Source organism: Pteronotus mesoamericanus, unplaced genomic scaffold (genome assembly GCF_021234165.1).
Source record: "Pteronotus mesoamericanus isolate MK-2021 breed Mesoamerican mustached bat unplaced genomic scaffold, CSHL_Meso_final scaffold_705, whole genome shotgun sequence".
Lineage (NCBI taxonomy): Eukaryota > Metazoa > Chordata > Mammalia > Chiroptera > Mormoopidae > Pteronotus > Pteronotus mesoamericanus.
This window is the reverse complement of record NW_026555326.1, coordinates 5933598-5946820: the sequence shown is the minus strand read 5'-3', so window position 1 is coordinate 5946820 and position 13223 is coordinate 5933598. Positions and strand designations below refer to the sequence as shown.

Here is a 13223-nt window from a genome sequence, read left to right as displayed (position 1 = left end):
TCACTGACCAAGAGGCTGTTCCTCCCCACGTCTGGCTGGAAACGGCCTTCTTGCTGTGCAGCCCGGAAAGCCAGTTCACCTGGGCCCCAGAGCCGAAACTAGCCTGCGAGGAGGGGCAAACCCACCCCACCAGGCGTGGCTCCGGACCAGCCAGGGGAAACTGCCTAGGAACTGGGGGAGTCTCCTCGCTGCAGAGATGAGGGGACATGCACAATTGCTCTGCTAATTTCTCCCTGATTTAGTTCTTCAGAACCAAATTAAAACAATTGCTCTCACTTCTGACATCTTGAAAACAGACCCTCCTTCCAACGCCCTCACTCATTCTGCCAAACCACACCCACAGGGAGCAGGAAGCCTGGGGTCTGGCAGCGCTTGCCCCTTACCCCGGCTCCTCCTAGAGGCATGCAAGGCTCTCCCTCTGCCCGCTTCCCACGTTGAGGGTCTCGCCAGGGCAGTGGGTAGGGACGGGGGCAGGAGGGCAGAGACTCCTGGCTGAAGATCAAGGCCAGACTCCCGCAGGCCAAGGTGGAAAACTCACAGGGACCCAGTTTCCCCAGAGGGCAGGTGTGGTCAGTGCCAGGGCCCCAGGGAATCAGGTGCCAATACAAAGAGCCTGCCAGGAAAAACTGGGTGCAGGGAAGGAGGGAGCGCAGAGAGGGGTATGAGGAGAAACTCAGCTGCATAGCTCCCTGTCCCTCCCTGGGGACTGAGCAGGCCCCCAGCCCAACCAAAGCTCCCTCAGGACCTCCTCCAGCTCAGGGCACCCACCTCCCTCACTGAGGCCTCTCAGCCTCAGTCCTGCTCCTGCCAGCGCCCACACTGCCTGACACGCAACCCCACAAGGCCACCATAGCCCCTGTCCTCCCGGAGGGCGAGGTGTGGTTCAGACCTTCGTGGAGGATGTGGCCCGGTGCCAGGTGTCAGTTCCTTCTGTAGGCAGAGCTCCCCTCCCCTCCCAGCCCCCACAGGCCGGAGGCAGGGTAGCCGAGGAGGAGCGAGGAGGAGCGCCGCTTGGGAGTGCCGCTGTGTGTGACCTAGCCAGGGGCTCCCAGGAGGATGAACACATGGTATCTGGACGTGGCCCAGTGTGTCCTTGGGCCCTCGTTCGGGCGGTGCGCCGGCTGGGGCTTGCCCGGGCCGCTGCACCTGGTGGGCAGAAGAGGAAGACGGCGCCTGCCCGGGGAGAGTGGGGGAGTCTGTCAGTAACCTAAACACGTGTGAGCGCGGCCTGGGTGTCATGACGGTGTAGAAGTAGACGCCAGGCACAGCGTCCATGGACACAGGTCTGTGTCCCCCAAGCACTTACTATGGGCCAGAAATGGTGCTGACCTCACAGGGGTCCCTTGGGGTGGCTACATCCTTGTCACCCTCATGTAGCAGACAGGAGACTGAGGCTCAGAGACGCTGAGTAATGAATGTAATAACTAGGGCTGTACTAGCTCTCAAGTGCCAGGCGGGTTGGTGGAGAGCCTACCCTGTTAGTCGGTGCCGTGCTGCAGGATGCGGGGTGCGGGCCGGAGGGCTCAGGCAGTACTTGTTGGCTTATAATAAATCACTTCGTCTCTGCCTGCAGCTGGACTGCGGACTCCCCCTTTTTCTACCACCACCCGTCCAAAAGCAGCCCTCCGTGCTCACATCTCCTCGAGGCCCTGGGGGGGGTGGCCGGCGTGGGGGGAGATTCAGGGCCAGGAGCTGCGTGTCCCGAACGGTAGCGTTTAGGAGGAGTGTGTCTTCCATTTTCTGACTGCTCCGTGTAGGGCTCCGAGGCCAGCAAACCCTGCCGCGTGCTGGAGTCCAGTGCTCAGCCTTTTTCCCCTCAGTTGTCCCCAGACCCTTTGTTTCCTGGGCCCAGCAATTCAGCCAGCTCCCCCTGGAGCCTCTGAACCCCCCAGCAGCCCGCTCGCTCCCCCATGTGTTTGTGCCTCATAGTACCCGCGCCCGGTGGTGACAGCTCATGCCTGCCTGTGCCAGCCTGTGCCTGCTCCCCTGCACCAGGGCAGCTGGCCTGGGCCAGGCTTGGCTGGCTCAGGGCTCACAGGGCCAGCTCCGGGCCTGGCATAGCTCTACTTGCTCCTGACAAAAGGCCTCTTCCATCCTGAGCATTCTAGAATGTGTTATAGGGCAGATGGTGTGAGATGATGACTGTCCGTGTACCGCACGATCACATGCGCAGTGACACTCCATGGGTCAGGGAACTCTGTAAGGGCAGTTTTTACTACTGCCTCCCTGGTGCTTAGGTCCATGCCCGGCACATGATCGTAAATACTAGAACAAAAATGGACCAGGGCAAGACTGGATGCCAATTGCCTCACCTTCAGTGCAGCGATTAGCTTCAACCCTTGACCCGGATTCCGTGTGTGAGCATGTGTGTGCGTGTGCTCACACCAGACCTTGTCACACGGCGGAGCTCACGCACAGGTGATCAGGCTGACAGGCCTCCAGCACTGCCCGGGGGCCGCCCCGGTGCCCCTGGATCTCATCCCCTCGCCGCACCCTTCCCCCAGACCTGTCCCTCAGGGGTGCCCCGGGTCCTTGAGCCCAGAGGTCACTGACAAAGGTCTGGGTTAAGCTGAAGTTTAGGAGAAGCAGTAGAATTGGATTATCCACAAAGCGTAATAATTACCTATGATGAGAAAACTGATCATCCTGACCACCGCGCGGTACAGGAGAATGATCCAGGGTGCGGACCTCCTTGCAGGTAAAGAAAAACAAGGCAGGGGCTGCGTCTCGTTGCCCTGTGTGGGCAGGGACACATAGGCACACACAAACACACAGGCACACACACAAAGACCAGACATACCCAAACACCGGCACACAGAAACACACGCATATACAGAGACACACAGACCAGACCTCACATATCCACACATAGACATGATACACAGGCACACACAAACATCACGTACATGCATGCACACATGTGCGCTCGCGCACATACACCCCTCGTCAGCACTGCTAGGGAGCAGCGTCCAGCTCCTGCCCCAGAGTCTCTAGCCCCCCGCCCACAGCTCCCAGGTGGTCTCTCTCTCCGCTGCCCTGGCACACGCAGGGTCAGTGCCTGGAGCCCAGGCTCCTCCCCACGCCAGTGCCCTGCCCCTCACTGCGTCCCCAGGACTGGCAGGCCGACAAAGGGCAGGAATGAGCAAACGGTGATTGAGCGCCTTCTCTGTGCCCAGCCCTGGGATGTGCTGCACCAGCGCGAGGGGGAGTTTTCAAAGTTTTTGGACCTGTGGGACCCTTTGTGTCAAGGAAACCTCGGAGAGATGTCCAGGAGATAAAGAAGGGGGGAGGGCGGAGCCCCATCCTCTCCCTGGCCCCATCCCCACTGTGACCCCAAGACTCCCCAGCAGGCACCCCAGTATTCCATCAAACACTCAGAACAGCTCTGCAAAACAAGGGCCATAATCTCTACTTTGCAAGTGAGGAAACAGGTTCCACCAGGGGGAATAACGTCCAAGCTCACAAGGCTGTTAGGAGATGAAGTCGATGGCACCAAACCCTGTCTGTGGAGCCCACAGCCCGGGACAGTTCACAGGGTCCCCGCGCCTCCCTATCCTGAGAGCTCCCTGCGTTTGCGTAGCATCCAGGGCTGTACTCCCAGCTCTTCCCATGACTGAACACCCTGCCGGCCCTGGAGACCTGAGTGTGTGTGTGTGTGTGTGTGTGTGAGAGAGAGAGAGAGAGAGAGAGAGAATGTGTGAGGGAGGGAGTGTGTGTGCGAGAGTGTGCGAGGGTGAAGGGGTGCGCGTGTGAGTGTGTGTATGAAGGAGACGGGAGCATGCCTGTGAGAGTAAATGTGTTGGTGGGAGAAGGAGCGTGAGGCTATGCGGGTGTGAGCGAGTGCGCCAGTGTGCCCGGGGTCGCACTTGGGGAGCACTGCGGCCTGGCCGGGCAGCCGGCTGTCTGCTCAGCTCCGCTGTGGGGACGGGAGTGTGACCAGGGTGCCCACCGGCTCCTGCAGGCACAGAGCACAGCTGTCCTCAGACAGTGAAATGCGCCGCCCAAGTAACACCTGTTCTGTGCCAGCACTTGCCAGGCACAGGTGACGCCAACATGAGGAAGACCCGGCCTCTCCCCTTGGAGCGCTCGCAGCCTCCCAGTGAAGGCAGCCGCACCTCCGTGGGCAGGGCCAGGGCGCAATCAAGACCAGAGCTGAATTCTAACTGTGCTCCTGGGGCACGTTAGGGCCTGCAGGCAGTGAAGGGTCAATGGGGCCATGAGGGGGGAGGGTGCCCAGCCTGGGAAGGGCATTGCAGGGGAGTGGAGTGACAAGAACAAAGGCACAGAGATGGGGGTGTAGCGGGAATGTCACAGGGACTAAAGTGCTGAATTTCTGGGTTCAGGTCTGGAACTGAAAGTGGCAAGGACAGGGAGGGGCACGCAGTCGTGGAGAGGTGGCCCCAGGGCCCCTTCCTGACAAGGGGAAGCGGATATGAGGCTAGAGTTTGGGCAGAGAGGGTTTAAAAGGGTTTGGGGACTCTCTTTCCCAGGGGATAGAGCGGGAAGTGAGACAGGGAGATACTGCGTTTGCATCGTTTTTCAGACCCTGCACTGACCCCAGGCAGAGTCTTAAGGCAGCTGCACCCAGCACCCGCCCTCCACCCACTCCTCACCCCCTCCCCGGGGACAGCATTCCCAGACCCTCAGCGGCACTGCACTCTCTGGGAGGGAGCACACAGTCTCAGAGCTGGGAGAGACCTTAGGGAGCAACGATTCTGCAGATGAAGACCCTGAGACCCAAAGGTGGCATGGGTCTTGTAGCCAGTTAGTGGGAGAGCCCCAGCCAGGCCCTCTTCCCTCAGCCCCAGGCCTCCGCACCCCTACCCCTGCTCTTAGGTGTCTGCAAAGCAGGCGGGCCGGGCAAAGAGCAGAATCTGCAGGCACTGGGTTATCGGACTCCCTATGGCACCCAAATAACCAAAAAGGGTGCCCCTGGGATGCCAGAACTTGGAGGGTTGGCCCGGACGTGGGGAGATCTACAGGGAAGGCTGGCCCTGCCCACGCTTCTGCGGACTAGGCTGCCGCCTCCCAGACTGAGGGAGGAACTCTGACTTGCTCCCGGTGGCCCCCGTCCCAGGGAACAGGTTCTCCAGAGCTCTCAAGGTTTAACCAAGTCCCTGCTCACCTCTGCGCAGAGGGAGCCTCTCCTGGGAGCTGCACTAACTCTTTCAGCACAGAAGGGGTCCCTTCGCCCATAGGGCTGGGAGCATTGCTGACGGTGCCAAGGTTAGGTCTCCATCACACACGGTACATGATGAATCAGTGAAACCCCTCCTCACTAGAAAAACAAGGCTGGGCCTGAGAGACTTAGTATGGCTCTCGGAGGGGCTTATTGTCCCTCCCGACCTGGGCAGCTGTGGGGGAGGGACAGGGAGAGTGGGCCCTTTCTGGAGAAAGATGTAACTAGGTCCCCAAATCCAGGCCCAGGCCCTGTTCTCTACAGGTGAGTGGGCAGGCGGTCCTTCCCTCCGGATCCCTCCGGATCCCTGTTAATCACGGCTGCACTTCCTGAGCGGCACCCTGCTGGCTGAGGGCGCGGGGGAGCGGGGCAGGGGGATGTGACTGAGCCAGACTCCCAGGGGGGCAGTAGGAGGCACTCAGCCCAGGGAAGAGCTCCTTGGTAATAGCCAAGTCCCTTCCCCAGGGCCCTGGGGAGGGAGAGTAGCTGGGCAGTTCCGGCCTCTCCCAGATACGCCGGCCCGTGCAGCTGGGAGGGGCGCTCCTCAGCTCCGGGTCCTCCCCTGCCTCCCGCCTCCCTAGGTCCCTCTTAGCCTCCTGCTGGACTCTCCTCTCCTGGTGCTGGGCTGAGGCCCTTCTCCTCTGCTCTCCGCCTCTGCCCAGACACCCACCATGGGGACACCCTCCAGAAGGAAGTCACACCTGCTGCTGCTGCTGGCTGTGGCCCTTGTCTCTTCAGGTAAGAGGGTTTGTCTGCTCTTGAAGCCCATCAGGGATAGTTCTATCGTTACATCATTGCTATTATTTTGGTGAGGACTACAGAAATTGCTGACTCTGCATTTTTGAGGCTATTTTCTGGCTAAAATTTCCCCGCTTGTGGATCCTGTCTTCGCTTTGATGTTAGGAGAGGGAATGAGTCTTTGCCACATTATAGATGAAAGAGGCATGACCAGAGAGGGTGAATGGCTCGCCCTGGGTCACCCAACAAGATTACGGCACAACCAGCCCTCCAAGATATCAGCCCGGAGTTGAAACCTTGAAGGCTGCACTGTTCAATATAGTAGCTAATAGCCAAGGGACAATTAAAATGAAGAGAAATTAAGAGAAATGTGGTGCTAGCTACATTTCCAGGGCTAATGGCCACATCGGACAGCTCAGATTACAGAACATCTCTCTTGGGTGGCACTGCTCTAGGCCAATGCCACAAAACCCGGGGCGGTTTCTCAGGGCAACGCTGCAGCCTGACAGCCGGAGTCAGCGTGGACCGGGACCGGGGGAGCGGGGAGGCAGAGCACGGGCCATCCAGGGTAAAGGCAAGGGGGACCAGGAAAGGCTCTACACGGGGGTGCTGCGGAGTGGGACGAGGGGAGGGAGGGCTGAGAGGAGGAAGAGGAGGATGTGCGGAAGGCGGCACTGCTGGCTGAGGCCCAGGTAGCTGACTCTGGAGAGGGGGCTGGGGACCCAGCCCATCTGATAGCTGCAGAGCACTCAGGCCGCCTGTGGCTCATCGCCTGTGGAGGGGTCCACTGGGACCACCGCTTGGCCTCTCCGCCCTGACCCCCAGCCCAAATCAATAGACATTTCTTTTCTTCTTAAACACCTCCCTGGGAGAAAGAGGGCCCGTCTCCCGCCATCCTTCTGGAATCCCCACCAGCTTGGGCCCTGCCCCACCTGCTTCCTGCGAGGCTGCTGCCTGCAGTTCTGGGTTCTTGTCCCAGCAGGGAAGAGCTCCACCGGCACACTTTCCGATGTCCTCATTACATCCTACATGCCTCTCAATCCTGCACTCACGGCAATGAGGCTGCTGGAAAATAGAAATGACCCCCTGGGTGGGAGGAGCCTCCCGGCCCCACCCCCAGGCCTAGCTGCCTGTGTTGGGGCCCCGAGGCGCTGCTGGGTCTAGGACCCTGAAGGAGCAGGAGACACCCACTCTGGAGAGAGCAGCAGAGAGGGGCCTGGGCCCCTTGGGGACAGCTCCATGCTGGAACCCCAACACCTGAGGCAAGGGGTGTGGGCAGCCTCCAGGGTCCTTAGACCCAGAGATGCAGGTAGGCCAAGAGGGAGGGGCCCTATTTGCCACGTCCAGGGCTCCAGAGACAGGAGTGGGACATTCTTTCACTTTTCCCCACCCCTCCCAGGAAGGTGCCTCGCTCCACTCTCTTTGCAGATCTGTCCTAGGGCTGCACCTGGTGCAGGGAAAGGCTACGAGGACTCCCCCCACACTCACATCTCTCTCACCCCTTCCTCTACAAGGCCCCCAACACCTGTGTTTGGGGAGCAGAGATGCCAGGACAAGGAACCAGGGAGAATGAGGGAGCAAGGACAGCACGGAGGGCCGAGTTTGCCTGGGAGTGTGCGTGTCTTCAGAGGAAGGTGTAGAGTGTGAGGGCAGGTGTGAATGGGCTGCTGCCTGGAGGGGCGCAACACTTGGGGGGGTGACGAATGTGGACGGAAACCCTTACAGCGCGGGGCCTGCCTCTCATCCCCAGAGGCAAGCAGAATGGCCACGAGGTATTTTTAGAGCTGGACTCCTCAGCCTCCTTCCTAGGGATTCTGATTCCCTCCCTCCAACGGGAAAGAGATCCTCTGATGGTTCCAGGGGGGTTGAGGTCAAGGACCACGGCCACTGTGGTTAAGGACGCTGGTATGGGGTGAAGCCGGCCAGGGTCCAAGTCCCTCGCTCTGCCCCTTCTTGCTGTGTGATTTGAAGCAAGTTATTTAACCTTCCTGAGTCTCAGTTTCCACACTAGTCAAATAAGGAAATGGCAGTCACTATCTTGTAAAGAGGTTGTGACAAAGAACCACGGAGCAGGGATCTGATAACAAGCATTCAGAATCTCAGCTATTCTTATTATGAGTCATGGCTGTGTTTAAATAAGTGTACACGAACACTCGAGCTGTGTGTGCATCTCTTTTAGACAAGCGCATGCGTGTGCGTATCTGACTGCTGGAGTGGCATAGAGAGGTCTGCGTATAGGAACGTGTGGGGTGTGTGCACGTAAGGAAGCGTGTGTCAGTGAGAGGTGTGGACGTGGGCATAGGTGGATGCTGGGGTGAGGGTTTGTATGCCGCTGAGTGCAAGGAGAAAGCTTTTACAGGAAGAAAGCCAGTCTGAAAGCATTGGTGTGCCTGGGCCCACTCAGCCACCCCCACCCCCAGACAGTTACTGGAAGCTGCTATTGTGCAAGGTGGTTCCCAGCAGCCCAGCTGCCTCCGCCACCCCCCTTCCCTTTCCTCCCTCTCAGCAGTCCCAGCTGGGCAGGGGTCCCTACTCTCCACCACCATCATTAACTTGGGATTAAGCTGGGCTCTCAGCCGCCATCTCCAAGGCCTGGGGCGTCAGGGAAGGGCAGTGATGGGTGGTGGGGAGGAAGATGGGGGATGCTATTTCAGGGATCCCTGCCTCCTTCCTCATTCTGAGAGCTGCTTAACAGCTGCCCTCGCTCCCCGGGGGTCCAGGGCTGGGCCTCAGCTGCAGCATAAGTCCCAAGCCCCCACCCCGGAATAGGGCTGACAGCTGGATCCGTCGGGAGGGGAGGCACTAATTGGTTAATGGGGATCCCACCCCCCATGATCCACCAAGGAGGGCCTGAAACCAGCTGCATTGAGGGGTAGGAGCCAATTAGGGGTGGCCTGGCTCCTGCCTGACACCACAAAGGCGAGGTGTGCCTGGCCGCGTGAACCAGCAGACGGAGCTCAGTGCCCGGCCCGCGGGGAGGCAGGCGCGGCACTCTGCCCCGTGCGCCTCTGGGCCCCGCCCGGTGAGGCTGGCCGCTGGTGTGCAAGGAGACACGCACCTGCCCCGAGACGCCCGTTGGCTCAGCACATTCAGGAGACTGAGGTCTAGCCCTGTGTGTGCCGTAGACTTTTCCTGTGACCCTGGCACAACATTCCCTTTTCTGGGCCTCTTTTTCTTGAATTTTCACTATGGAATTTTATAAAAATGTCCCTAAAGCAGCCTGCACACCATCCCGTCATCATAAAGCCTTCCATTGTCCCCCAACCCCCGCCACGCCCCACACTTGGGTCCAGCAGACGTTTGTTGCCAGGCTGAAGCCTCCCTCAGACCCTGGGACTTCACATTCCTTCCATTTCACAGATACAGATGCTCGGGCTCAGAAGGGTTCCAGAGCAGCTAGTAAGAACCAGGGCACTTTCGCCTGGGACAGCCTGCCCTAGGGACATGTATTCCCTCTTCCCCTTTTGGCCAGTGACTTCCCACGCATCTTTCAAGCCTCTCTCACATCTTGCAGATGAGCTTTTCCAAAAGACCCCGCCCCATGGTCCCTGGGCAGTGTCACCTGCTTCCCCTCTGAGGCCCCTCTGCACCTTGAATCTAAACTGTTATGATGGCTCTTACCACCTTGTACTGTCAGTTTTCTGTCTCCCTCCCTGGACCGCAAGCTCCTTAAGGAAGAGGGACCCTGTGTACACCGTCTACAGCCCAGTGCCAGGTGTGCAGCAGGCGCTCAACACCTGAGTGTAGGGTGGGTGATCCACTGAGCTGACTTGACCAGAGAGGGCCTGCCCAACCTATTGAAATTCAAATGTTGATTAATTATAATTAAATAAAATTAGGGATTTGGTTCCTCAGCTGCACCCGCCACCTTGCAAGGGCTCCACAGTAGCATTGGTGGCCAGGGTACTGTCCTGGACAGTGCAGGAAACGGAACCTTCCCGTCACTGCGGGGAGGCCCGTTGGACAGCGCCGCCCCTGAGGCCAGGCCCCAGCTGGCTCCCAGGCCCCGGGGCCACTGGTGGTGTCCCATCCGCAGCCTGGAGCTCAGCCCTGGGGTCCCCGGCCACCTTTGGCCCTGTCTTTGAAGACCAGCCCCTCAGTCTGCTATTCCCAGAGGAGTCCACAGAGGAGAAGGTGACACTAGCATGCCGTGCCCGGGCCAGCCCTCCGGCCACCTACAGGTGAGGCCCCCACGGTGGGTGCGGAGGTCCTGGGAAGCTGTGCGGGATTTTCTGCACATCGGCCCTGTGGCTGGGCGGCTAGGCAGGACTCAGGAGGGCCCCCTTCCGCCCCACTGCAGGTGGAAGATGAATGGCACCGAGATGAAGCTAGAGCCAGGTTCCCGCCACCAGCTGGTGGGAGGCAACCTGGTCATCATGAACCCCACCAAGGCACAGGACGCCGGCGTCTACCAGTGCCTGGCCTCCAACCCAGTGGGCACTGTCGTCAGCAGGGAGGCTGTCCTGCGCTTCGGCTGTGAGACCCCGTGGGGTGCCAGGATGGCCTGGGGAAGGGGAGGAGGGGGCTGGGAAAAGTGTTGGGAAAGGCGGGTGACTGCGTCCCATGGAGGCTGAGCCAGGGAGGGGCCGCAGGCTTGGAGGACGGCGCCTGAGGGCTGCCGGGCCCTCACCTCCAGTTCTGCAGGAGTTCTCCAAGGAGGAACGAGACCCAGTGAAAACCCACGAGGGCTGGGGAGTGATGCTGCCCTGCAACCCGCCCGCCCACTACCCAGGTGAGTCGAGGCCCCGGGCCCAGGGGTAGACTCAGGGCACAGGAGGGGCTCTGGCCGCTCCGCAGAGGATGGATGGAATACAAGGTGGTGAGTGACTCTTGGAAGCAACTGATCACTCAACGCTCGACCTTAAAGAATTCTCTCCTTTATGGGTCTGTCATTTTCTTGCTCTGTGCCCTGCCTCCCCCTTCAGGCTGGGAGGTCTCTGCGGGGCTGTTTCCCTGACAGCGCTCCCCAAGGGCAGGAATAAAGTCAAATCTTCCCTCAGGTCTCCCTCGGCCCCAGCTCAGAGAACGGGGCTCCTAGGACAGGGCCTACAGACCCCACCAGCATGCCCTGCCCCAAGTCGCTGGTGGGCCTAGCCCTCCCTGGCACCCTCCAACTCCGCACTCCTAGGCCTGTCCTACCGCTGGCTCCTCAATGAGTTCCCCAACTTCATCCCCGCGGGCGGGCGCCACTTCGTGTCCCAGACCACAGGGAACCTGTACATCGCCCGGACCAACGCCTCAGACCTGGGCAACTACTCCTGCCTGGCCACCAGCCACATGGACTTCTCCACCAAAAGCGTCTTCAGCAAGTTTGCTCAGCTCAACCTGGCTGCTGAAGGTCAGGGTCAGTGGGTAGGCTGGGAGGAGAGAGCTGAAAGGGTCAGCAGATGTGGAGAAAAAAGGTTTTTCCCCCAGAGGTTGTGAAGAGCAGCTTGCAGGGTGCTGGGTGCAGGGTGCTGGATCCGGGGCCTAGACCCCTGGGCCCTCCTGTTACAAGGCCCCAGATGTTTGTCCCAGGACCCCAAGGGAAAAGGAAGTCGAGATGGAGTTAGCTCTGAGCCGCACTGAGATCCTAGCACGGGGGCCCCTGACCTGGACCCCTTGCATCTGACCTGCCAAACCCCTCTCTCCGCAGATCCCAGGCTCTTTGCACCCAGTATCAAGGCCCGGTTCCCGGCAGAGACGTATGCGCTGGTGGGACAGCAGGTCACCCTGGAGTGCTTTGCCTTTGGGAAGTGAGTGGTGGAGCAGGGAGGGAGAGGCCAGGGCACAGGTGACCCCAGAAAGAGTGGGGCAGGCAGGACAGCACCCAGTCACCTTGGTGCCCCTCCCAGGACCTCGCAGAGTGCCAGGCTCACAGTGGGCAGTGACCACACGCACTGAGCACTGACCGCCTGGACTGCTGGTTCAGATCCCAACCCTGTCACTTGCTGGCTAGGAGACCTGGGGTAAACACTTAACTGCTCTGTGCCTCAGTTTCCTTATTTGTATATGATGATAATAGTACCTACCTCGTAGGGTTGTTACTGGGAGTCAATGAGTTAATATATGTTAAGTGCTCAGAACAGTGCCTGGCATTTAGCAAATATTCTGTGGAGCAATAGAAATCATGCTCTCCTGGAAAAAGGGTTCACTGGAACAGGGCTCAGCAAATTGCAGGTGCTCGATAAATATTTGTGGAATGAATGACTGCAAATATCTCCTGCTATTTGAGGATGCCCAGGTTGCCCCCTGACTTGTGGAAAGTTATTGGGCTTCCAGAAAAGCCATATTTAAAGACTCACTGATACCTCAGTCGATTTTTTTAAAGATTTAATTTTTTTATTTTAAGAGAGAGGGGAAGGGAAGGAATAAGAGAGGGAGAGATACATTGATCGAACTGGTGACATTTTGGTTCACAGGAAGTTAATCTCACTGAGCCACACCAGCCAGGACGATACCTCAGTCCATTTTAGTACACAGATTACTAATAACTAAAGACACTTTGGGAAGTAGAGGCAAGGCCCCATTGAAGAGAGGGGGAAAGGGCCCCAGGCCACTGTTGGGGAGGCAGGCCCAGAAGAGGCGTGGGAGTCAGTGCCATGTGGGGGAGGGAGGGCGAGTCAACCTCAGGTACAGACCACACGGAAGACCAACTTCATCGGCGCCACAGTTGTTGCAGGGGCGTAGAGGGGAGGGGGGGCCCTGCTTCTCGCCCCTTCCCTGTCTGTGCTCCAAGCCCACCTGGAAGAGGCCTCTCCCTCCCTCCGCCTGTTCCTTCCCAGGCCCAGGGTGGGCTGCCCTCTTTCCCACCTTACCTGCCCAGCATCTCAGGAGGACCTGATAGTCTGACTAGCTCAGCCCACTCCCTCTTGTCTCCCCGCCAGCCCCGTCCCCAGGATCAAGTGGCGCAAAGTGGATGGCTCCTTGTCCCCGCAGTGGGCCACAGCTGAGCCCACCCTGCAGATTCCCAGCATCAGCTTCGAGGATGAGGGCACCTATGAGTGTGAGGCGGAGAACTCCAAGGGCCGAGACAGTGTCCAGGGCCGCATCATCGTGCAGGGTACGAGACAGGACACCCTCACCCCACCTGCACCCCCATGCCTGACTGAGGCAGTCCACCGAGCAGTCAGGGAGGAGACCGGGAAGACCCTTGCTTAAGCCTCTGGCTCCAGGATGCACTAGGTGCGGAAACAGAAGAAGCTAGCGCTGTGGCCAGCTCAAAGCTTCAGTCGGTGTTGCAGAAAGCACATGGAAGGCTTTAGAATGATTTCAGTTGCTAAAATGGGCAGTGACACGGGCTCAAAAATGCCAACTTTCTGGAGCC

At 59.2% G+C, this 13223-nt stretch overlaps 1 protein-coding gene across 1 annotated transcript in view; it reads left to right on the top strand.

Moving 5' to 3' along the window:
• CNTN2 (contactin 2) overlaps positions 1-13223 on the top strand; it is a 29895-nt gene that overhangs the window by 3192 nt on the left and 13480 nt on the right. The window contains 6 exon segments of the mRNA XM_054562830.1: positions 9954-10098; positions 10218-10393; positions 10554-10649; positions 11046-11255; positions 11553-11652; positions 12784-12959. Of these exon segments, the coding sequence (XP_054418805.1) occupies positions 9954-10098; positions 10218-10393; positions 10554-10649; positions 11046-11255; positions 11553-11652; positions 12784-12959 (903 nt within the window).